Consider the following 26,903-nt stretch of genomic DNA (forward strand, 5'->3'; position numbering starts at 1 on the left):
TTCAAGAGTTTGCAAACTTGGAGGCATAGCTCCCCAGGAAAAAAAAATATGTTTGCCTTGAAATAATGTCATCATTTGTTTTAGGCTATTTGATCATTCTATGGAAGGATTCAAAAACTGGGAGTTTATGACTACTCACTGCTGGAGTGAAAAAGCAGCAGGTGATTGGATCTTGGAAATCTGTGACACTCCATCTCAGCTGAGAAATTTCAAGACTCCAGGTAGGACTCAATATTTATGTGGGCTGTGTGAATTCTGAAAAGTGCTTGCTGTTTTCCACCTTTTATTTACAGCTGGAACTTCTCACTGGTTTTAGTGTGAAGCCATAGCTGGATAGAGCATTATTCTCAATTTAAGTTATCAATGCACTCTTCATTTTTATGTTACTGTTATTTACCTTTTAAGATGCATGGTTCACTTTTATACTGAACTTATTTCTGTGGATTTTTTAGATGATCTGTTAAAAAGAAAATAAGATACAGATCAGTCTCACTCAATCACTGTTGGCAGAATTGAATGAGAATTTTAATTCTTTATTTCCACTCTGATTTAGCTGTGTCATGTTCCAATAGCCAGTCTCAACTTTTAAAAAAAAGTTATTTGTCTGGCCATCAAATCTATTGTCTTATTGCCTGGCTCACTAGTCTACATAACCTGACTTTAGTTTTTTAGGATACTAAACCAGCAATCATAAACCAAAATTTGAAAAACAGTATGTGGTTGATATGGTCTTCTAATGAAAACCAAGATGAAGTACGGTTTTCAAAATTTCTGAGCAGAAAATGTCTTCTATACTCTGGTAACTTTTTATACCATGGCCAGTGTTACTTAAATGTTAGCTGTATAGTCATTTGGTTAATTTTAAGTGCAGCATTTTGAGAATCTTGATTATCTTCCCCTAGAGCTCTGAAAGGAAACACCAGCATTGCCAGTATTTTAAAATTCACTTTATCACCACTGATGGCTTCTCACCATAGCTTTCCAGATGTTAAATGCACCACTAAATGAAAAGCAAGGTTTCCAGTGCAGTAAAAAGGGGTACTCACTAAATGTGTTTGGAAAAGGAGCCGCAGAGTATAAACAAAACTGGTCAGAGATTCAGGAGGAGATTTTGTGTTTGTTTTTTTTTTTTTTTAAATTTTCAGTGCTTTAGAATTTGATAGATGGGGAGGTATTAAGCAGCAAATAAGTCATATAATTTTAATCAAATTACTGAAAAGAGATAAAAATCAAGTATTTTCAACTCCATTTTACACTTGTTATTCCAGACACATCCAGGAACACCTCTGGTGCAAAGGACAAGTTAGGGTAGCTCTTGACCTTTGTGTGTACTGGAACCCATTGGTTCATCCAACAGTCATGAAGGACAAACACAGAGCAACACATTTCAGCTATTTCCCTCTTCCCTGACACACAGCTTGCACTAAAAAAGAGGTAGCTCCTTTTAATCTTTGCAGTTCTCCAGCTATATTGTACAGGCCTTTTATATCACCAGAATGATCTCAAAGTGGCCTGCTGCATTTCCAGCTTTACACTTTCAAGGCCTGTTCCTGCACACTCCTGCACATTACAACTGCATATATAGTTGTATAGGCTTATTGATTTCAATGCGTTATATATACTCTCTCAGTGCTACAGTAGCTAATCTAATGGAACTGATTTCCTTTTCTCCATCAGATCTAAGGCCTAAAGATGCAACTCTGGAAAAGGCACAGTATGGTTAGGGGACTGGGAGAAAGTAGGTCTGCAAAACCTACTAGGGGTGTGGAGGAAGCAGTTCTACTGAAAAAATCTTGCTGGAGAGCTTATCCTCTACTTTGTCTTAACCACAGTGTGAAACACTGCTTGAGACTAGTTTGGTTTTTATGTGCATTTGGTTTTCACAAGATGCAGTGTGGTTGTGAATTTGGATCCTGGTTCATTGTATACTGTCTAGTAATGTATCCCCCATCTTTCTAGAGCAGTGGTTGCCCTCTGATGAAAGCTGTCCAGTAACTCTTCTGTTCAAAAAGATTTGGAAGTGCCTGCCATATATTAGTGGTGGATAAATTCAGCTGTTTGGGCATATCGGGATTAGTCTCTGCACTGAAGAGAACATGAAGTAAACAAAAGGTGCTTAAACGTAATTTATGCCTGGTGCCTCTCCAGTTCATGGTGCCTTTCCAATTTATCACCATAGCCTGCAGTTTATCACACTGATATCATCATCATGCCTGTTTCTTGTTTGTGTTCTGTGCATATGTTTACTCAGCTCTTGAAAGGTTGTATAATTAAGAGTTGCCATTTTTCTGTAGTCAAATTAAAAAGAAAGACCCAATGTGTCATCATATCCCTGCACTGACAAGGTAATGCCACACCTGTTACCTGAAAAGAAATTAAGAGTCCACTTCATAAAAGTAATGCATGTGATTTCTACATTTAATTCTGTGGAGTTTATGGAGGTGGATATATGTTTGCTCTGAAACATTGGAATATACCCTTTCTTCTATATGTACAACATGGGACCTTTGTTACACACTCTAAATAAAAGCAGGGAAAGGATTATTCTAGCCAGATTAAATGATGGAATCAGCCAAAAATGAGGAAAGAAAGATTTTGGCTTAAATGTACATACTTTGTTTATTCATTACAGAAGTGTGTGTGTATGTATATATACTTAGTTATTTAAATATTTTCATTGTACAAATTAAACCCACCTTGAGGCAGTCTTCATTTAATTGCTGGCAAGTCACATAAATTTTTCTCCTCCTTATTTACTGAACCATTCTTAAAAGACCACGAATCTCCTGACAGACCCTACATTCCCCTTGCTGCCCTTTTGCATTATATGTGCATTCCGAGTAATAATCCTTCTTGCAGTGATGTTAGTACAAGATCTTCTGTATGTGTAAAATCCAAACGCAATATGCTATGCCTTAGGATCATCTTCACCTGTGGTTACTTGTACTAGGTTCTTGCAAATACTTGTAGTATTTGTACTAGGCACTTGCAAATTACCAGTGTTCTGAGAGAAATAGAAAAACGTATATTTTTCTATTTGAGTGAGTTTTGGCTCATAATAAATGGGGAAAAAAAGATCTGAATAACTTAGCAAAACTTTTTTTTTTTTTTTAATTGCATTCAATGTATTATGATTTGTATGCTCTGGAAGTGGTTTAGAACACAAAAGAAAGGCAGAGACTGGACAGGCAGAAGATGTATTTTCGAAAGGGCTGTAGAGATGACTGCATATCTGGTTAAAAATAATCACCCTGTGTGACTTCTTTTTTAAAAAAGAAAAGTATTATTAAGGACACAGTTGGATCAGTCTAAGGAACATTGAGATGTAACTTGATTCCCACATCTTAGGGGAAGAAAATACATTATTTGGATCTTTTTAATCCAATGGATCTTTAGGAGTTACATGTGTGTGGGTGGGAAAAGAAATTGAAAACAAGGTGTATTCAGTTTTACAGCCAAGGTAATTAGCCAGTAGTTTGGCAGCAGGTGTGGTAGATTCATCAGCAGTTAATTTTTTTAATCAAGATCAAATGTCTCTTTAAAGAGTCATAATTCAGATGAGAAAATTTGAAAGCTAGTGTGACACAACTGCCACATGATCTAGTCTCTGGTTTGTAGTTTCTACTCAAAAACTGAGTATATAGCAGACAAGGTTTCATATGACGTGTAGAAATTGTTGTCTTAAAAAGATTAAATTGGATTGGCAAGAGACATAGAGATAACAGAGATTTCCATCCTCAGCCCTAGTGTAAACTATATAAAAAATTTGCTTATGATCTATCAGGTAGTGTATTTGGTTATTGTTGCTTACTGCTAGAAGTATGCGTATACAAGCAGAGAGATACTTGTCTTTCTCATGTCAGTGGAGGCTACCAGATGGCATTGGGAAAAATACAGAAAATTTGACTTGTAAAGGTCAAATTAATTTGATTGTACAGATTGAAAAGTCCAAGTGAATAATATTTCAAGTTACTAAATATCATTAAAATGAAAGAGGAAGATTGCTTGAATTTAATTTTACATGAAGTATACTACATTATTTTCTTGAAAAGTGCCATACCTGGATTACATTTCTCATTAAATAATAAGTTCTTCTTGTGACGAGTTTTAACCACAAAATATCCTCCAAAACAGGATCATTCAAATTCTCCCTGCTTCTCTGATTTCTCTTCTTCTAATGAAAATTTGATATTTACAACTAGTTCTTCCAGACCCAAGATGATGGGCTGATACCAAACTTTGGTTGCACCTTTTCAAGCAGGGATGCCATTTTTATGCGTCTTTTCTTTAGGCATTATTTCAGGCTTGAGTGCTTTTGCTCTTGCTCCAAATTTTTTCACCTGGTAGTATAGGGAGAAAGGTGAGGACTGAAAGTTCACCCTTTGTGTTCTGATAGCATGAACTGATGACTTGATACGCCTTTATCTTTTTATTCTTCCCCAAAAAATTTAGAAAGTCAGATAGTGCTTGAGGTGGCCAGATGTTTTTTTCTGTCTTCATTCAAATATTAAAAGGACAAAATATTAGTGATGATTGCAGACAGTACAGTGATATATCTGCCAAATAATTGGCACAAATAAATTAGAAATTATGTTGATTTGAGGGGGACAGTGATGTTCTTCCATGGAGAGTTTAAGAGAAGGTGTTTGTTGTTCATCAAGTTGTGTCCTTAAAGTCAATGAAAGGTTCTCTTATGTAATCCCTTTCGTAAGACAGAATTCTGAATTCAGTTACTTAGCTAAAAGATCTCAAATAATAATTACTGAACAGCTGATAGTGTTCTGAGGGGAAAGTGAAATCCAGAGCAAAACCACCTTATGCAGTACCATATACATATTCAAAATAACTCTATGTACAGATGTTTTCTTTATTGTTTATGTTGAGTTCAGCCCATGGTACAAGCCTTTGCTAGATCTACAAGAAATTTGAGTGCAATGAAAATAGAGTGTAAAGATCTGATTGAAGAAAATATGCTTTCTCAGCTTATAGTAAAACAACTATTGCACTTACTTGGAAAGCAATGTCTTCCATGCCTCCTCATAACAACATGCTTAAAAGTTACATACTTTCATAAGACACAGAGGAGAGAAGTAGTTCTGAAAACAGTTTTGTAATACTTAACTTCCAGGCAAATTGAAAGAGTGGTCCTTAGTACTGTATGGAACATCCATCCAGCCTTACTCACCAAGAAATGATTTTTCCAAAGTGGAAAGAGTGCGCTCCAGTCCAGTTGAAGACCCTACAGAAGATTATGCAACAGATGACTATTCAGGTGTGTACATTTACTCTGCTTGTGCATTTACTCACCCTTAACAGCTTTAAGGATGACCTGAGAATCTGCATATGCAAAATGTTTAGTAAATTGGATTCTTCACCAAAGATGAGAAATATTTCTTTCATAATTGAAAGTTGGGCATTTCAGTTTGCATGCATAGAGTTATATATTTTTAAGCCTCACTTAACATGCTATGAAGAATGCGCTGTTTTGCATATAAAGCTATAGATACTTATTCATTAATACATATAAATATATATAAATATAAATATAAATATATATATATATATATGAGAAGAACATTGTCTTCTACATCTGTGTTGTTTCTCACTGATCCCTATAGTTTTTCAACCTTGTCATTAGACTTTAGTAGAGTTAGTCAATAAGTCAAGTTGGTGGTTTCTTATATGTAATCCAGCATTAGCAGTACCATATAATGAATGTGAAGTATATCTCTGGCCAACGAAAAGGAGGAGAAAGTTCAATTTAGTATTTTCTGTTATTCCATTCTCATTTCATAGCATGTCAGTCGCACAGTCTCTATTTTAGATGGACAGCTGCAGAACTCCTTATTTTGGTAGGTAATGAAACACTACTATCGCTACTGTAAAGGTCACTAGCTTAAAATTTCTTAAGTTTTTATATGAAGCCAACTCAACACATTTCTTTCAGGAGAGATCCTGAAAGTTGTAACTTTGCCCACAGTCATTGTTCATCTGCGTAAAGGCAATTCTCTCCTAATTCTCTCCTCCCACAGAAGGAAGGATCTATTCGAAAACTATAAGAACAAAATCATAGAAAATACTAAGTTGGAACAGATCCACAAGCATTATCAAGCCTAGTGCGAGTGCAGGTGAAATGGAGGACTTGAGAATCAGCAAGTACTAGATGAGGCTTTTGTAGCGTGTAGCAGCACAGAACATCAGGGCCCCGTTGTCTGGTTCATTGGGTCATGGTAGCCACTCGGACCAGCTGATACTCACTCGGGAGGCAGAGTAGCCACTGATCATGATATTCATCCTTTATGTTGTCCTTCTTTTTAGAAGTTATTTTGCTAATCATACCTAATTATGAATTACAGAGGTCTTTACACATTTCCAAATAAAATGAGGAGGTCATACGTGTTTAATAAGTTTGCCTATTTTTTCTGAATTTTTGAAGTCAAATCATCAAGTATTAAGGAAACCTCTTGTCCAACCATCCAGGAGCCACTCTGGAAGTCATACTCTCAACACCTGAGCTAGGATCAAGGCCCTTCACAGCTACACACCCCACACTCACATAATCAGGCCAGGTTTCTTCACTAGCTCAACCCTAGTTTTCCCATAGCAGAGTCTCAGACTTCCCAATCCTTAGACTAATTTAATCTTGGTGCAATAACTAAAATAAAATAAACTAAAATAAAAAAATAACAGCTTAAGCTGAGTGCCTCCAAGGGGGGACCCTGAACAAGGGAAACCTTGGGCTTTTGTACCCTTACAGTTTTAGCACATGAAAGTCTCAGGCTCTTGCTGTGTCTCTACGTGTCTCGTCACCTGACTGGTGAGATAGGTCTTCATGTTGTTTTTTATGCAAATGGTCTGCACAGCCTCTTGCTTCGAGCTTCTGCCACCCAGAGCTCAATCTTGAGATCACAGTGCAAGTAGCAAACCAAGCTACCTGTGCTAAGTGTAGTCCTCAACAGAGGGAAACAGAGTAATTGTGTTCTGCAATAAAATACTGTGTTTTAAGGTGTCCCTTAAATGAGAAGTTTTAATTCCTTTGTCCCTCTGTATTCTGTTTTTATTACAGGTCCCTGCAATGCAGAATGCAGTAAAGTGGGGTGTGATGGGCCAGGACCAGATCATTGTACTGACTGTCTGCACTACTACTACAAATCTAAAAACAACACAAGGTAAGAGAAAGAGAAAAAAGTTTCACTTCATTGATTTCTTAGTATATATCTTAACTTTCCTCTTCTCTTAATTGCAGTCATGGATAATTAGTTTTCCCCTGATTTTGAAAAATTTTCTTTGGAGTTAAAAAAAACCCCAAACCCTAGCTAATCAGAATTTAAAACACAGCTTTGAAAACCTCTTATCTGATTATCCCCACCTCTTTTTTCTTCCATAAGAAGCTTTCTCTATATATATGTGTATTCACAGACTCTCATAGCTACTACAGCTGCTGTGATTAGGTGAACAAGATAGGAAGAAATGTAAATGGTCAAAAATTATACTGTAGACTGTCTGACAAGACATATGCTGGTGAGATAGCATGTGTAGGGACATAAATGCAAGAGAGTCAGCTTGATGCAGTGCTTTTAAGGGTTATGTCTTAGTAAGTACATGATCATTAGAAAAGAAACAATGCTGAGAAATACTTCTGCTTTGCAGTCATGATCCAGGAATGTGGTGGCAGGTTATTTCATTAACAATTCTGCCTTCTCTTCCCTGCTGTCTGCAGGATCTGTGTTTCGACCTGCCCACCTGGTCACTACAATGCAGACAAGAAACGATGTAAAAAATGCTCACCCAATTGTGAAACCTGTGTTGGAGGCCATAATGACCAGTGCATGACCTGTAAATCTGGCTACTACCTGAATGAAGTAACAAATAGCTGTATTACCAGCTGCCCTGATGGGTTTTACCTGGATAAGAGTTAGTATTTCTTGTTGGTTTTGTATTGCGGGCTACAGAATTTCATCTGGGGAGGTTGCTGGAATGCTTACGAGCAGGAAAAGTGTATGTTGATCTCTTATCCTATTCCTTTTATTAAATTGTTGCCAAGTGTGATCAAGAACGTCCTGAATAATCTTCCTTTATTTAAAAAACCATGCTTATTGCAGGATGTCTTTTCAGCTGGGGGTACCTGGGAGTAACAGTAGCAGCACCAGGGCAGTTCCAGAACAAGTCAGCTGAAGGACAGCAAAGGTTATCGCTACTTGGACAAGGGACAGACAGCACCCATTCTGACCATGATTCCCCATTCAGCCACATTATATGGCACCAGAAGTGAGAGCCAAGATACTGGCATGGCCAGTGAACTGGAGCTCTACCCAAAACAGGCTCTTCAGTTGTAACATGGTTGCAAATAATGTTTCTGGCAGACCTAAGCACCTCCAGAGTGATGTCATTGCACAGGAGCAGTAATCCTCAGCCATGATAGGTACCTGCTTCAGCTTCATCCAAGTGGTTGCCGAGTAGACTGTCTGTGTTTAGTTTCCAGCTTTGGCTAACAAAAATACTTAGACATGTATTCAAATGGGCTTAAAACTTCAGTTACATTTATTATCTTTAGACGCTTCTTAGTAGAAGATAAATACATTCTCAGGAGCTTTGTTCATCTAGGTACCTAACCTTCTGCTTTCTCCAGCATGAATATGTGTACTTGTTTTTGAGAATTAGTAAAAACAGGTCCTACCCTAATTCTTGCATTTTCACTATGTGAGAACTACAGTAAAGAGAACTCTTTCCCATACAAATTGAGACAGATAGATGAAAATTTAGCATTAAATGGGGAATTTTTTTTTTTCTCAGAATGGTATGCGTCACTCACTGGATGTCAAAAGACAGCAGGGCTGAAGAGAGTGAGACATTTCTTAAAGAAGGGATGTCTAGAGATAAAAAAAACAGTTGCTAAGTAATTTTTGTATTTACTTTGTTAAGATCAGATCTGTTTATGCAGGTGTGTCTTTTAGCAGCAAATCAGGAAGACAGGACAGACTGCTGGCATGGAAGGTGTAAGACTGCAGGACAGTCTCCAGAACACATGGCAATTATTAGTGCATATTACTACTATATGAGAAGGTGGCTTAAGTCCATATTATAAATAGTGAATGTAAATTTTAAGTGTTTATGAAAAATTTTTAATGGCCTCAAAACATATTTTTTTCTCAGGGTGCAACTATAACTCCCAACGTATGGAAATATTGTAAACCATTTGATATTTGATCATATGAAAATCGTAATGATAGGCAGAATTTTGCTCATTTAGTCTAGCTTGATGTTGATGGCAAACTAGAAAGTCGTAAGTCATGTAATAATATATTCATATAATTTTATCAGCCAAAACTGACCAAGTTTTTCTTTGTTGTTTTTTTTTTCTCTTGTAGATAAGATTGTTTGTCGTAAATGTAGTGAAAACTGCAAGACCTGTGTTGAATTCCAAAGCTGCACAGAATGCAAACATGGCCTAAGGTAAGGAAATTATATACGTCTCTAAACATGGTATCTGAAGAGGTAGACAAGGCTGTACATACACAATGAAGAATATCATATAGCTATTTAACCTTGCATGGCCCTCATTTCATCTGTTCAAATGCTTTTTAGCCTGTTTAGTGATCCTGTGTGCCTATTTGGCTGACAACAGATTTTTAGAAGGCCTTTCATATCAGGTAACATAAAAGCCACAGTCATGTGAAAAGGTGGTTTCTTCAATTTTTGACCTACATTATGTCAGTCGAGGATTGTTTTAGCAGTAGAGCTAATGAATTGTATTATCTTTCGGATTCATTCATGTGGTAGTTAGAAATTATTTTCTTATCTTTATTGTATTTCTTCATGTATCCAGCCATTCGCTTACCTCAAGTACCTGAGGCTCAATTCTATTACAATACAGTGATCATATATTTTAAACAGCAGGTGAGATTTTTTTCCTTCAGAGGTGAACTTAATTATTCTTTGAAATTATAGATAAACATACAAAGCAGCAGTACACATTTCAAGCTCCTTTATAAAGAATGACCTTTTGGTCCAAGTAGCAAAGGTCAAAAATCATATAATATTTGTGACAGACTGTATGCTGGCTTAGTGCCACAAAAAATATGAAGTCAATATTCAGTATCTGTAGGTATTCTTTTGAATACAAGAATTGTGTTAATGTTTTAACACTGAGGTTTCCTGTTTCATTTAAGTGGCTTTTCATCTTTTAGTAAAAGCTGAATGTTTACTTCTAGAACATCAATACCTGGATTCCTTTATTGAAATTGAAATGCTAAAAAAAAATTAAAACCTAACCTTCATGTTTTCTTGGGCAATTTTAGCAAATAGAGAGTCATTTTTTGGTAACATTTTTTAAAAAATGTGTGGTTATGTCAGATAAATGGAGCCTTTCAGGACATGCATTTCACATTCCATAGCTGTTCCATACTTTCTGCATTTTCTTGGCAGAGGTATCAATGAGCAGGGCCTTCCTTGAATGGGTCTTGAGAGACCTGAATTCCAGATCTACTCCATTACTGGCCCATTAAATAAACCTGGGCAAATTATTTTCCCATCTGTAAAAACATAATAATGCTATGTGCATTGTAAAGTACTTTGAGGAATGTCGCTGGGGAAAAACAAAAGAAAAGTGGGGGCTGTGAAGTTTTGTTGCATTCCTAGTTTATTTTCTAAAGTGGGACTGAATACACTCTTGAAAATTGTCAGTTGTGGTGAACTTACCTGGCTGTTGCTGGATCCAATCTGTTAAAACATGGTTACCACTCAGAGTGGGAAACCCCAGAGCTGATGAGCATTTTTTGAGAAAGTCTTAAATTGTATGAATGCTGAGATTCTGCAGAGGATGGTAAACATGGCAGAGAAGTCCTAGTTTAAAAAAATTAATTTCAAACAAACAAACAAACAAAACCCAAACCCCAACAAACTGCTATAGGCACCATATAACATGAAAGCAATAAACAACTACTTCAAGGAATACATAAAAATGTGACTTGTTACTCACATTTTTGTGCTCTCTCAAAAGTGCCTGCAGGAAGAATACCTCCATCTGTAATCTCAGCAAATCTCACAAGCCACACAGAACTGGCATTCAGTTAACAAGTCCCTTAGCATTTTTTTTTAATGCCGACCCTGTGCCAAATTCCTCGTGGATAATTGCATTTTACATGCCTGAATTTTTAGTGCTGCTTGTCATTGTTAATTTTTTTCTGTCTCCTATTACTTGATAGTATTTACAAAGGGTTTGTAAACAGCTTCTTTATTCACCATGGGCAAAACTGCTTTGCATTCCCTCTTTAAGTGATTGGTGTCTCTAAAGTTATGAAATATGACCATTGAAGGAAGCTGATAAATCATAATATATGGTTTGTTCTTCGATTAAAAGAGAATTACTGGATTGTGCACGATCTTCTTGTCCTCTGTTGCCATTATCTGCTCTGTGCTTTTTTTCCTTTTCATAATAGTTTGCATGGCACCAGATGTGCTATCCGCTGTGAAGAAGGAAAATACCATAATGGCAGAGAATGTGAACCATGCCACCGTTCCTGCGCAACATGTGCAGGTATTCCACTGACATTTGTCTGCATAATTTTCATTCCTGTATGATTTTACCTCCGATTTTATTCCCCTATATATCACACTTACAGTATAGCATCATTGTTTACATGTGAATCCTTCATTCTCTTAGTAGCTTTTAATTACATCTTAAATATGGCAAACTTCTTTCAACTATCATAGAAATCTAGAGTTTTAATTGAAAGAGTTCATAAATTACTCTTTTTTTTTTTCCTTTTTTTGTTTCTTTTTTTAAATTTTCGTACAACTTACTATGATTTCCAGTAATGCCTTCCATTTTCTTCCAGGGATGGAATAATTACTGGTAGATTTGTGGGAGCTTTAGAACTGCAGCCATTTATTTCAGAAAAAAGATACATTGAAATGATGTAATTGTTTATTTTAACAATGTACCTGCCTTCTAAACATTTCTCTTCGGACTAAGGTGCTGGAGTAGATGCCTGTATAAACTGCACACAGGGTTACTTTATGGAAGATGGAAGATGTGTGCTGTCCTGTAGTAGTGGTTATTACCTTGATCACTCCACTGAAAGTGGATACAAAAGCTGCAAAAGGTATGATCAGTGGCTGATGTATCTGATATTTGGCAGTATATTAGCTATTACTGTGTTGGAAATGATCATACTTATTAGAAGATAAACACTGCTGACATGAAAACATAAAAATACTTAATGCTAAGTAAATAAGAAAAATATATTAATTTCTATTATTATTATTATATGATTTATATTCATACAGGTCCTATAAAAGTATTTTTTCTGGTATATGTGTGTGACCTTCACTTTAAAGCAGCCTGTAGTGAGCCTGTAAAATTTACAAATCTGACAGAGGATCTGAGTTTCTTAATAGCAAACAAAAACAATCAAACTACAGGTTTTTTCATTGCAAGTTAGTTATTATTTATAAAGACCACTTCAGTTCTTCACTGCATATTCACAAACACAGTGCAGGTAGATTCTAAACTATTCTCCAGAGTAGCTTACCTGACTGCAGTGCACAAATGGCTGGATAAATCTTGGGCAAAGTTGTGCTGTGCAAGGAAGAAACATTTTTTTACTTTGTTAAACAAATACAATTTGTTGCCCTGTGGAATCATTTATTATTGACTCAGATCTAAGTTCAGGTCAGGAAGGAAATCCCCTTGTGTTTTACATAAAAAGACAATATGTAATGAAAAGACAATGGAGCGAGATGGGTGATGAAGGGACTGGGCATCATGTCAGTCATTTCTATCCTGTGGCTTTAGTTCATGCCTTTCACATGCACATGTTTGCACCATCAGCTTGATACTTTTGCTGATCATTTATGCATTGTTGCAATGCACTAGAATAATACAACTGTGTAGAAAAATTCTGGAATAGAAATTTGTTGATGGAAAGAAAAAGGACAGAGTTGCAGGGGTAGTTAATTATTTATTACCAAAATTAGTAGTAGTAAAATTATAGTACCTTGTACCTCTAAAAAGAGTGCTTTGCAATACAAAAAACAAGTCCTTTGCAATACAAAAGAGGTCTCCTAGGAAGCCTTATATTTGCTGAGGCCAGAAGGCCAATCCTGCCATTGTCTTCCAGATGTGATGCCAGCTGTTTGGATTGCAGTGGCCAAGGAGACAGAAACTGTACAAGCTGTCCAAGTGGCTATAACCTAGACACTGGTGTCTGTGTCATTGGAACAGTATGCAAGGATGGTGAGTGCAAGGCTCTGAAAAGATCCATTTTATCACTGCCAGCTTCTTCTTTTACGTGTATTGGGTTGGTTTGGCCTGCTTTTCTGCTTAGATATGGTCTACATTTCTTTTTAAAATTTTCAGATGTATCAAAAGGAGAAATTTGTGTTTACATGTGTTAGCAAGATTAGTCACATCCACATTACCTGAATTTTCCTAAAATAATTTTTCCCCTTGCCAACAACCTACTTTTCCTTCTGTAGTATTTGTTCAAAAGCCATTGCTTTCAAAAGATTTTTATATGAGGACCCTAGGGTACTACTAATAGAATTACATTTATCTATCTCAGCACTTTAAACTGTGAAAATGCTGGTGTGTAAAAACGATTTAAAGCACCCACAGGATTGCTTGACTTGTGTGAAAGGGTAGTGAGAAAGAAAGGATTCTGAAATAGGGAACATGCAATTTAGGGTGGAGATATGAGCTTCCTCCAAATTCTCTGTGGCTTAATTATACCCTTCTTATTGCTTATGATTGGCTTAATTATTCACTAATATTAATTCCTTTTAAATGTCACAATTACAGAGACACTTAGATAACATTTTACTTCCCTAAAAACGTTACCATGTGAATTAGTTGTAAATAGAGTCTAACAGGAGCAATCCAACAGGAAGATGATATCAGAACAAAGTCTGGGAAGATACCTGACATCAGATATTGTAAAAGCTAACAGTGACTCTTGATTCCAGCTTATTTCCACTGGATTTACTAAGAATTAAAGAAGACTTTAAAAATAAAAAAGAAAGAGCACAGGTGTGAGTCTTGTTCCTGTGAACCTTTGCACTTCTTGTTGGAATATAGGCTTCCAAACTTTGAAAAGTAATCTGTTCATTGTAAAGTTACATTGCAGATAATGATAAACTACTCATGAGCCCTTTTCATGGCTCGACATTGGAAGACTTATTGTCTTAAGCAAGTCCAGAAGAGGACAGAAATACATAGACAAATTAAGAAGTGTAATGCTAATATTGTTATTGCAATTGGTTTCTCCAATACAACCATTTGAGATACCAGCTTTGTCTTTGTACAGCTGCATAAATCCATCTTCATTTGTACGCATGCAGCCTCAATCACATACCCTGTAGTTCCCAAGAGTGAGGACGCCCCATCTCAGTACTGTCATCACCACCATTCTGCCAAATGCAGCTCTCATGGAAGGGCAGCACATGGATGTGCAAGCCAGGAGGGTTTGGGTTTGGTTTTTTTTTCTGTTAATTTACAAAAGCAGAGAGGGTCTCATTTCAATGCCTTACAATCAACTCTACAGGATTTGCATTTCTGTTGAGAATATTTTACTCTTTTTCTGTGGTTTGATATATTCTTTTAATTCATAAAAATTGAGAGCAAATTCCTTTGCTGTAAATATCACTGTATTCTAATTATTCTCTTTCTAATCTTTTTTTCCTTTTCATAAATGGATACCAATCATTCCCTGTTGGACCACACAATATCTCTTCCTGAAAAAAAAAATGCTGTTGACTGAAATTCCTTTTGATGGACCAAATTTCCTACTTGCTACCTGCTCCTGAATGGTCTCTTCAACCAAATCTGCATGTCTGACCAATTAAACCTTCCTCCACTGTACACGCCATGCTCTCCAAACCTTCAACCTCCCCTTCTTCTCTTGCTGCTACCCTCTGGAAGCCACGGAAGAGTCCTGGGCTGAGGGAGGATTCTGTATGCTGGTGAAAAAGAACAATCTCTGCCAGAGGAAAGTGCTTCAGCAATTGTGTTGCAGAACATGTAAACAAAAGGGGTGAACTGACACCTCCCAGCATCTTCCTCCTCCTGTTGACTTGCAGATTAATTCACATTACTGAAAAAGGAAAAAAAAAAGAAAGAAAAAGAAAGCAAGCCACCTTTCTCCGTCTCCCCCCTCTTTGTCTGGGGAGATGGCAAACTGTTTGTTGGAACTTAAACGGAAAAACTACAACACGCCTACCTTTCATAACTGGATGTCTAGAGCTGAGCATCCAGGATCACAGAGTCAGTATTGTGCGACCAAAGCATTTGATGCCAAAATTAACATTTAACTCTTGATTTGATTTCCTGTCAACCTTAGATTATTTCTGTTTTTTGAAGATTCTTTTTCTTCCCTTCTTTCCTGCTTCTTTCCACTTCAAGATGTTTAAACAGTGTTTCAAGAATACAACACAAGTTTACATGGATTAAAACTAAACAATACAAAAAAAATTGCATTAGTCTTTTTTTGTGCTGTATGTATTGACAGGGGGAACTTGAGTTCCTGAGGGGATCAGAAACATAATTAGTGCAGGACTAAGTTCTGCCCCTTTTCAAACACTATTTTAAAAGATGGAAAGTGAACATTTCTGCACACATTTCTTTCTTACTTCCTCTGCTGTATGCTATTTTTTGTATCACATGCGGTATGTATATATGTTTGCCCAAAACGTGGTTTTGGTCATATAGATTTCATTTTTAGACAGGTGGCTTATTAACAGATATGCTAGGATTTTTTTTTTTTTTTAATTGTCAAAGCTATTTCAATTAAACATAAGAAACCCATTGTTCCTGTAGTGGTCAAATTTAGAATATACTACTTCTCTTGATTTGCATAAGTGAGAGTAATGTATATGCTCAGAAGTCAGAAAACATTGCTAACATGTAAGAAGTATTCATAAATTATTGTTGTCTTGTAATGTTCATTTAAAAAGGGGATATTATCATACAGATATGTGGAACTGTTTCATAGTGCCCATATGTAAATGCCAGTGTGACTATATACAACAGGATGTGTTTACAGGACTGGATTTATAATTGTGCCAAATACACCTCCAGGAAAAATTGCATATAGGGTAATAAAATCAGTGGTACTCTTGGTGCCGTGATGGGCCTGAATCTGCTTTTAACTGCTCTCAGTAGAAATTTCAGCAGGAATAGTCCTGCTAAGGCCAATGGAGTTACCTCACTGTAAAATGGTCCTGAGTGATAAGAGAAGTGGCCCTAGCCTCACTCTTTTTCTACCCAGGCACATGGCTGCCAGTACAAATTTCTGTTTAATTTGTCTTCTTCAGCTTCACTCAGCATACTGTTCAAAAGACAGTCATTTCACAGAAAACAGCATATTGAACTTCAAAGATACTGTTTACTGGGGATAATACTTAAAACATGCAAAGTGTCTTTCTCAGTTAGCTTTCCAGGACATAGAAACAGAAAATGGAATTCAACTGTTTAAGCATGTAAATCCTGGAAAATAAAGGGGATCAAAAATGACTGTGGATGTTTTACAAACTAATTCAAACCTTTAGAGGTAATGTCCTCTTTAGCAGAGAGCAGATAAACTATTTCAGCCTGGTTCAGTATGAGAGAGTGCAGTCAAGCTCCCTTGGTGCCCATTACAAATTTCCTGACAAACATTCAAATTTGTGCTAGTTTAACTACTAGTCTGTTACTGCCTCATTTCTCAGTATAGCGTGTTTAAATAGAACATAATACTTTCAAAGTTTAAGTTAATATTATATATGTTATATATAAATATATATTCACTATTGAGATTTAATTATGTAATGGATTGTAAAGAATCTGTTTGGATACTTACAAATGTCTCTAACACTATTATAGAGAAGAAATTAATTACTTTGTTTTCTTTTTAAAAAACTGACATTGTTATAACAAAATCCATTTTTACTGAAAAAATACTGTACATGTGTAAAATGTTCAGTTGTTATTTGTAAAATAGGGTAGTTCTGTTGTAATTGATATTGGCCAAAATCAATGTTATTCCATATTTTATTTTTTCTATTAAATTAACCTAAATTCCTGTTCTTTTGGTCTGGAAAAACATGTTGCTCCATATGCTAAACATCTTTGTTGAAGGGCATAGGTAGCTCTGTGGTACAGAGCACTTAGATACCTGGGTGTTTAATTTTATTACAGACTTCTTTTAAGTGATGGAATTTTTATGATTGCAGAAATACCTGGTTTAAGTGGAAATCACTTTTTGTATAGTAACAGTACAGCCATATATGAACCCTAATGGGTAGCAACGTTGACTTCCTTTGATCTGTAAGAGTTTGTGATGGGTCTAATGTGTTGTGTGTTAAGGATTAAAAAGCAGAATTTGTAACTACCTATTGGCTCAGGCAGTCAAGAAGGAAGGTCTCATCTTTGCAGTACAGAGTGGCCGCTTGCACAGCGTGGTGTCGATGTCGATGTCTGTTCACGTGCTCACCTGCTGTACAGCTCAGGTCACAGCCACAGAGTGCCCCTTCAGCAGCACCCATCTGTCCTTGCCAGACCACAAGGGCTCCATGCAGCCTCCTTTGTCAACCCTGCAGGGTGAGCTCCTTCACTGCCGTGAGCTGATGCTCTTGTTCATTTACCACTTAGCCCCACAGCCTGAGTGGAGAGCAGTTTATCCAAGGGGTCATATGTTCAGATGGCATTTTAAGCACATTTGAGGCCATGTAAAGGATTTCCTGAAAAAAAAAAAAGACCACTTTTTCGCCTTAGACATCTTGTTGTCACTGACCTGTTTGACCTGGTTTCAAAACAAGGAGTTAGTCACATTCCCACAGTTTCCCTGTCAGTCCCCAGAAGCATGCATATGTGGGACAGCACATCCTTAGCAGTAGTTTGGTGAGACCACACCTGGAAAAAAGGTTACCTCAATATGAAAAACTGTTTGTTTCAGCTTCCACCTCACCTTCATCTTCCAAATGAGCAGACAAGTAAGGATGAATCTGTGGTTCAGGCTGAAAACTGGAATTTTGTGGTATCACCTTAGACTCTTTGATCATCCTTGTTTGTTTTGCCTTAATAGCTGTTGTCAAAGACATGCAAAATTTTAAGCAGCCTATAGCTAGTACTTGTACTAGAGGATCACTGCAGTGACAGGATTGCAGTTGAAAGAAGTTAGTTTGTTCCCAGATGCAGAGTTTTCTTAGGTGATTGCTCCTCCTTCGCTGATTCAATGATGAGTAGTTTGCTGTGATCTGTATTTGACACTATTGATGACACACAGAAAGGATACAGACCATTTCAGAAAGATCAGAAAATACTAAGTATGAATAAAATAATAATTTTCCCTATGTCAGGAAAGACTCTGTATGGGATCAGTCTAAATCTGTTCATAAATTTTATTTATACCACAAGTCAGAAAGCAATGACAAATTGAAGATGCCATTATAGTTGGAACATGGTATTTCCCAGTTTAGGGAAATACTAGTCTAGGAGAACCCTTGATTTAAATGCAAATTGGACACACTTCTATAGCTTTTCTTCACTAAAAGTCCCAAAGTTTTTAAATAAAGACAAATATGGTCAAAAAACCAACCAAAAAAGTAGTCATACATGCTGAAGAAAGTTTCTCATGCCCCAGACCTGCAAAACATCCTGCCTGTTGTAGTGGTGTCATGTTATGTTTCCTTTTCTGCAATGGAGTTCCAGCCTTACTCCCTTTTTAGCTGCAGCTCTTCACCTCAGCCACACACCAGTACTGTAGGATCAGGTGCCTGAAGAGGTCAATGGAAATCTTACAGTTCTGACCAGCAGCTCCTGGGACATTTGGCTTAGCCCCTGCCTACCCACATACACCTGTATCCATTAGTACTCCCCGCCTCTTCCTAGGGAGCCTTTGCAAACTTCCCCTCTGTGAAGCACACTATTTTCTAGTAAAGATTTTCTCTGAGACCTTACAGACTGCCCCCAATCTCTGCTGTGATTGCAGCTTTCCAATGTCATGTCAAATTCCTTGCAACTGAATCTATTGTGTAATAGCTGGCTGCTGCTTGTGCCACATTGTCAGGTCACAAGAGGTTTGACAGAGGTATGAGTAAACCCATATGCAGAAGCACTAGAGCTATCTACAGCAATTTCACCCATTCTAAGTGCAAGTTACAACTGTTGATGACCTAGTTAATTCTCTCCATAGCCATCTGTTACTTTTTAATGAATATATTTAATGAACTGAATGGTTGTAAGAAGGCCTATTATAAATTCAAGATTCCTGTAAAGACGTGTAAGAGATTGCTTGTATGAGTCAAAGCTTTTAATTTGCAATGCAACTTGCTGAACAATAACTTGTCTATGATTCATTACCATGCCTTATATTTATATTAGATATGCCATTGTGCTGTCAATGGTACAGAATGAACCAAGAAAAGTTTTCCATTAGATGTTTGTGCAAGATATTTGAAGCAAGCATTAAAAAAAGTTTTACAGCTTACAAATAAAAACCTAGTCAAGTTTTCATCAAAGGGAAACTGATGTACAACAACTTGCATTACCTTTTTCAGAATAGGGAATTCATTAAGTGAAAAAAGAAAAGGGTTGAAAATATATTTTTGATGAGCATTTTCTTTACTAGGGAAAAACCAATTTCTGTTTAATGTAATTTTAATTACATGTCTTACTTAAACTAATTTGTGAGATTTCTGGTTTTTATTGAAATACATGATTATCTTATTATATACTACCACCTATCATGATGATCTGTTGGGGCTTAAATCCTCCCCATTAGCAAGAATTAAAGAGTTGTGAGTGTAGTGTCCCTAAGAACAAACTAAGGCTCTGAATCTTATTATACCATCCAACCAGTGGAAGTGCAACCAACACCCACATTTCCATCACAGCTTCCACACCAATGAGCAAAGAGGATTTGGATCTATCAAAGGCCTGAACATTCTGTGATTTCTCAGAGCACAGTAACATGAAATCTTACTAGGAAAATTGTTCTGAAGTCCAGAGGATAAAGCCAAAGAGGCTGCAATAATTTTCACTTGCTGTGCAAGTGTACCAGATAACACCACAGAGTTACTGTTTCATATCTGAGCTATGCTTGAAATTATGCTGAAGAACTTCCTTTCTCGATTAAAAAGCAGTGTTTGCACATAAAAACAGAGACAATTTTCACTTCTAGAATAGGAGTTGTAGTCAAAGAAAAATATATTATGGGGAGAAAGCTCTGGGTATTTTTAAAAAATAATTCCAGTAAGCAACAAGTGCAGACGCTTTGTGCTGCACCAAAGGCTGGTCTTTGTTGGGTTTTGGCAGCAAATACATGAGCAGGTCATGTATTTGCTGCCAAAGATGACCAGGGAAGCTTAGAAGAATGACCCTCATATAATCATCTGTTGGTTTTTTTCTGAGTGTTTGGGGGGTGGATTTGTTGAAGGTCTTCTGGGAAACCAGCAACACTTTTCAAAGCAAAAAAACACTCAGCCATCAGAAAACACTGTAGAGAGCAATGAGGTAATTGAGTATCCATTTTTACAATCAGCCTGGCGGTGAGAAGCCAGAACACTGATGAGCCGTGGGTACTTGTTTACCCAAGGAGAATTAATGGCTCTATCATGCAAATTCAACAGTAACACTGAAGTGTTTACTGGAGCATGGCTAATGTAATTTAATTCTAATTCTGCATAAATTTGGCATTTACAATTGTCCTTGGCCTGCCCCCTGCCCTTCTCCCAATGCCTGCAGGTGTTTTTTGAGATGTAGGTTGGAAGGAAAGTCTAGCTTCTGATTGCCAGTCCCCACAGATCAGGTTGCCGTCAGCTGTCGTGCTCATGACTTTGCTAATGGACCATTCTGTGCAATGCCACTGGATAAAAATACAAAAATAACTCAAATATTCATTCCCAAATAAAGTAGCCCCTTTTCATACTACAAGAGCAAGGCCACACCAAATGAAGTTGTGCAAATGTTGGTCTTGCTGTGTCTCCCTTTAGCACCGACTCTCTGAACACTTTCAAGGCTGAAAGGAGGATTCAGAATTAGTTCCTTCTGCTGAACAGTGTCACAAAGTCTCTTTGCAGGTGTATCTGAATTAGAAGAGCTGTATCATCAACAAGGAATATGTGATTCTTAAAGAGAATGTAATCTGTAATCATAAATTTAAAAAAAATAATTATGCAGAGGTGCCTATAGCAGAAACCAGGAACCAGGGAAGATTTCAAGCAGGGGAAGATCACCAGTATAAGTGTATTGAGGAGGCTGAACAGTTACAGATGGGAATAAAATTTAGACTTTTATACCACTAATTAAAAGATTTCATTTGATCTGCTTCTTACTTCCAAGGATGTACTTGTATCTTGATGGAAAGTTTCTTTTAGGCTTTAGTATGTCTTCATCTCTGCAAATTAAACAAATTGCATTTGATTAATAGTACGCATCTATTGTACTAGTTGTTACATCTTGGAACAATAGTTGTCCTGGTAAAATCTGCCCAGTTATCAGCAGATCTCTGCTCATATCCTCATTAAGTCAAAGATGTCCAGTATTAACAGCCTGTGCAGAAGTTTCTTAGCTTAAGATGGATGACACCACTGAAGTACTGCCCCAAAACATCCAGCTCTTCCCACTTCAGGTTTGTGTCTATTCAAGTCAGACTACAGAAGTCCTGCCATGGTCAGGGAAGGCTGTGTATACCAAGTACATACTCCTTGCTTTATAACAGAGGAGAGAGACACACTTGTTACCTTGGTTGCCTCTGATATGCTTTCCTCCAGTACTGAAAGATTCTATCTTTAATGTGCTCTGTGTGCAAATAATGTCAGCTTTACTCAAAGCATATTACATTTGGGTCTTGTATTTCACTACCTAGCTTTCCAAAGGTACTATCAGCACTGTGCAATAATTTTCAGTGAGGTTCAGGTGTTTCTGTTCCACTGCCCGTTAGAAGATTATCAGCTACTGATTATTATGAAGAATGGGAAGCTTAAAATCATAAAAGAGGAAAATTTCCAGCTGGAAAACTCAAGAAATGGAGAGGCTGAGCATATTTTTTCCACTGTGAATCTAAAATTTTGAGAGTGCTGTAGTATTTCTCCCTCCATCAATGAGAAGGGTACAAACCAAAGCGTTATCGATATAAATCCATGGAGATTGTTTAATTTCTCTTCCCCCTTTCTTTTGGGACTGTCAAATTTCAGGCTATAGGTGAGCAGCAGAACACCATGCCAGGCTCTGACATAGGTGTTTGCACAGGGAAAGGCAGAAACCATGAACATAGCCAGCTTATGCTTCCAGGCATCCATATAATTAGTACAAATGCAGTTTTAAAGCAAAAGTCTTTCTGGGGTCTTTTTATGCCCACTGAGTACTGCTGAGGGCTCTGGCTCTTCAATGGGTTTCTAACAACAATTGTATTAATACTGCATTGAAATGGGGGTGAGAAGTACACATTGTAAAGGAAAAGGAAAATCCCTTTGTGTTAGAAATAAATAAAGCAGCTTTGGCTAATGTGAATGTTTTTATTCTGCAGGGAAAAGTATAGAGGGCTGTGTAAGACAGTGGAGTCTGATACAGGCAATTTCCTCACTCCTGACTGTCATGATTACAGCTAACCTGAATCTCTCTGCCTGATCTCACCTAATCCTGCAACAAAGGGGCCTTTCATCCTGAAATCATTATATCACACTCAGCACACAGCTATTCAGGGAAGAGATGTTCAATCCTTTTCAAGGTTCTGCTTTGCCCCTTGGCACAAGAGGGAGATTTAGTGACTTAGGAATCAATAGCCTATTTTCAGCCTTCTCATTTGTCACTGCCTAGAGCACCTCTGAAAAGAAGACTTCCAATCCTGAATCCTTCTCATCAGCTCAAATCATAATACCCAAAAGTTTTGTCCATTCTGCACATCTGAATAGAGAGACAGAAATTTGGACATTGTGTAATTAGCAGGGGACTGAAAACTGAAGCTAGACAAATAATTGGAAACCAGATGCAAATTTTGTACAACTGCCAAATCTGAGGGCAAAGGAAATGTCTTCATTTTGAAAATGTTACATCATGGACATTATGGCAAGATTTCTTTCTGGGAGCTGTAATCTCTCAAACACTGAGACCTTGGGCTAAGCAAAGGAGTAACTTTAAAAAGAATCTTGAGAGTGAATTTACATGTATTTTTATATGCAAGTTAGTTATCTACTTAAGCTTTATGAATAAATGTTTCTTCAAAAAACTCAAGGAGCTGATCCCACAAGCCAGACAAAATAAAATGTATCACAGCCAAACATGAGAAAAAGCAGAGAGCTCTGTAATACCAACTTATTTCAGTTCTCACAGATGATGGATGAAAAGCAATTCTGAGAAGTTTTTATCTGCTCTGTCAAACCTTTATAACCCATAAAAGAGCCCCAGTATGAAATCCATATCCAGATTTTCATGAAAGTAAACAAGCAAAATGGAGGAAATAAGGTAGTTTTTTTCCATTGATTTTAAGGAAAAGCCCTTGCAGCAATGTTATAGACAATAAAGAACATTTTAAAATTAGATAAGGTGGTGTTTTGATCAAACAAAGTGGAGAAGTAACACATGACTTGCAGTGACTAAGTCTCACAGAGGGACTACAGGAGAAAAGGGTTTATGACAGCCAGCACATAAAACCTCCATGCATAACTGACAAGGATGTTCACACCCTCATCCAATTGATATCCTGAAATATCATGTGCTCTCAATGAATGGCACAGGTTTTGGAAAGCAAGAGAGAAATAATGACAAGATAAAGGTATATGTGATGCTGCTTATGCAAAAACATAGAATGACTTGGCAGCTATGACAAGTGCTCCAGACTGGGACTCAGGAAAGACAGGTTCTAGTTTGCTATTGCAAACTAATTTGATTGTATTACTGCAACTCAGGTTTCAACCTCCTTAATGGGAGGAATAGTTCTTACCTTGCTTTAAAATGCATCATATGAACTGATGGGAACTGAGCATTAAGTATAGGGATTTTGTATGCAGTTAAAGACACAACCTGAAACCTGATGTAGCCCAGAGATGGAGTTAAACATTTCTAACTAGGGACACAAAAATTATACATTAAAATCTTCCTATTATGAGGAATCAATTCTGTTAACATATCATTATTCCTACAATATCTCCAATTCCTTTTTTTCCAAACACAATGTGACAAATGTTTTTTAAACAAGGTAACAAGGTAGCAGAATTACCACGATAATGAATGATAAATATGAGATGATCCAAAGTAACTGATGATCATTGCCTGATTGAAAGCTAAGTGAAGACACATTGTTGAGAGTATTTCTCTATTAAGTATGTTAGACAGATATATATTTCCAATACAGAAAAGAAGAAAAGGATCAAGGCTTTGGCAGCCTGTATTTATCTAGGTGAAGGAATTCTGGCAGATGGTTGAACTGCCCTGTGGAATAGCTTAAAAGTCTTCTTTTTTGAATTTCAGTGTTAACTGTTTGAATATCCAGCAAAACCTGTTTTGTTAGCATGTCAGATCTACAGTTCTAGATGTGATTTGCAATTCAGACGGCCAAATATGTAAGTATTTTCTGGTGCACATTCTTGTAATAGTATTCATTAAAATGCTTCAGTTCAGAGCCACAGAACTGGTCTTCATGGCACTATTCCAAGCACAGCTGAAATGAATTACACCACTTCCAATGAAAGGCATAACATACAAATAACTAAAACCTTTAAAAACTAAGGTACTTCTGCCGTATGTGAATGCATAGTTTGAATTAGTAGCTTAGGTCCAGTGGATAGGCACACAGGATAAGCATACAGGTAGTATGGGAAAATAAAGGAGAAATAGAAATTTTTCTAATACATATCAGAAAACATCATCAGAGTAGCAATTATGTAGTAAAGCCACCCTGACAGATTTCCCAGTGATGTAAATCCAATAGAATAAAAAACTCAAGTATCAGACCTGCAATGGAAAATCTTTTCAGATACTGCATTTTTTTTCTCGGTTGTATTATTGCCCAAATAGATATGTATGTGTGTGTGTCTACATATCTATATTTATATCTTAAAAAAATTATACACACACACACATATATAATATTATATAAAATATATAGAATATTGTACATATATATTATAAATACCAATAAATATACATATATATATAAGATTTGTCTTAGTTTCAGGGAGGACAAAGTTAATTTTCTATGTTATCTGGGAAGGGGGGATTGCCAAACCCTTATGTTATTGGATACCATGTCACATCACTTTTGAGGGACAAGCAAAGGGACTTGCTCTCTCCTTCCAGTGGTGAGAGAAAGGGTGGAGGGCAAAACACTCCAGTATTGTTTTATTTACCATGTAAATAATTTCAACCATTTGTTATTAACATCATAGCTGTTACTGTTTTATTATCTCATTGCTGTTGCCAGTAAATCGTTCATATCCCAGCCTGTGATTTTCACATTTTTGTGCCTCTAATTTTCAACTCCAGCCCTGGAGGGGAAAGGGGGAGGGGAAAGAGTAGGGGAAGGAAAGCAAGCAAGTGATATCTAGCTTAAATAAATCTCAGTGAGGTCAGAGAATTGGGGAGTACTATTCCTAGACCATGACACAATTATGTATTAAAATCTCATAAAACATTTGAGAATGTGGGATTCCATGTTGCATCCTCTGGCTCCATATCAAAAAGGCTCAAGAGGTTTACATTAATCAAACCTGTCAATGGCCTGAAGGCCACATTATTTTTTTCTAGATGGTGAGAATTATAAATATTTGATATTATGATAGATATGCATTAATACAACAATGCTATCTGGGCAACAACTAGAAAAATTTAGAATCCTACTGAATTATATGTCTAACAGCATTTCTAATGCTTTTAGTCTCAATCCACTATAAAGTAATTACTCATAAAAGATGCAGTACTGCAGTTCAGAAATGCTGCACCAGTTCCATGGAACTAGTCAGTTTACACAATTCAAGTTTTGGCTTTTATGGGCATGCAAGGGATTACATAAATGCATGGAAATAGAAACATAGATATATAGAGATACAGATATAGATGTAAACAAATTGCTCTTTGGATAAGGAGAACTATAACATGTCTGAATATGTTTGCATTCAAAGACTCTTGTTTCCCTGATCTCATCAGCAGACTCCTCATTTTCTCACAGTCTGAACTTCTTCCCAGACCAATGTCTGATGAGCATTGTCTTTATGGTTTATGTGGTTCTGTCAGTGGCTTTTGGCTTCTCCTTTACTTTTTTCCTCTCTTTAGAAGACGCACAAACCATTACAAAGCAAATATTACATCTCTGCCTACATTTTGGGTACCCCAGGTTTCAGACGGGATTGCTGGATGTTCCAGTCAGTTTGCCTTTAGAACTATACTGTTCCCATCCCCTTAGGTATGTAAGTACTAACCTAGCTCATATCTCATACCAGAGGTTTCAACTATTATAATTTTTTTTTGATTGCTGTTTAATATGTAAAAACACAAGTGTTAAAAACACAACAGACAGAGAACATAATTTGCAGTATTTTAGAAAATTTTTCCTCCCTGCATGGTTTTAAATTGGTATAAGTGGTTGCTTGTACAGTGCCTTTGCTCTTAGAATGTAAGGAACTTACTGCAAGTGAGAGCCAAACCCGAGTCATTCCGTATTTGTGTTTTGATTCCTGACGTTCACTATATTTGCCAGATCTGGATTTTCCAGCAGCAATGCAAGTGGAAAGAGTTGTTTGATATTGAAGTATCCATAGAAACTGCAGGTATAATGTATTATATAGGACTTTTTGCCCAGCCTCTTCCATTACTCAAGAATGGAGGAACAGCCAATTCCTTAAATATATAGACTTGGTTATAATAAATTTTCCCAAAACAAACTGAAATAAAAGACCCAATCTTGAGCTTTATAAAACTGTATGATAAATCAATA

General features: G+C 36.8%; 1 protein-coding gene across 4 annotated transcripts in view; it reads left to right on the forward strand.

The window, feature by feature from the left end:
• The window catches only part of PCSK5 (proprotein convertase subtilisin/kexin type 5), a 220,101-nt gene that overhangs the window by 148,522 nt on the left and 44,676 nt on the right, over positions 1-26,903 (forward strand). For 3 of the 4 annotated variants that reach the window (XM_041422187.1, XM_041422186.1, XM_041422188.1), the window contains exons 13-20: positions 85-221; positions 5,129-5,272; positions 7,067-7,169; positions 7,721-7,914; positions 9,369-9,453; positions 11,439-11,536; positions 11,975-12,104; positions 13,122-13,237. In XM_041422187.1, coding sequence (XP_041278121.1) covers positions 85-221; positions 5,129-5,272; positions 7,067-7,169; positions 7,721-7,914; positions 9,369-9,453; positions 11,439-11,536; positions 11,975-12,104; positions 13,122-13,237 — 1,007 coding nt within the window. Of the gene's footprint in view, positions 1-84; positions 222-5,128; positions 5,273-7,066; positions 7,170-7,720; positions 7,915-9,368; positions 9,454-11,438; positions 11,537-11,974; positions 12,105-13,121; positions 13,238-14,920; positions 17,334-26,903 lie in introns of those variants that run through there. The other variant, XM_041422189.1, reaches the window with a different exon arrangement.

Source organism: Onychostruthus taczanowskii, unplaced genomic scaffold (assembly GCF_017590055.1).
Source record: "Onychostruthus taczanowskii isolate IOZ18803 unplaced genomic scaffold, ASM1759005v1 scaffold72, whole genome shotgun sequence".
NCBI classification, from domain to species: domain Eukaryota; kingdom Metazoa; phylum Chordata; class Aves; order Passeriformes; family Passeridae; genus Onychostruthus; species Onychostruthus taczanowskii.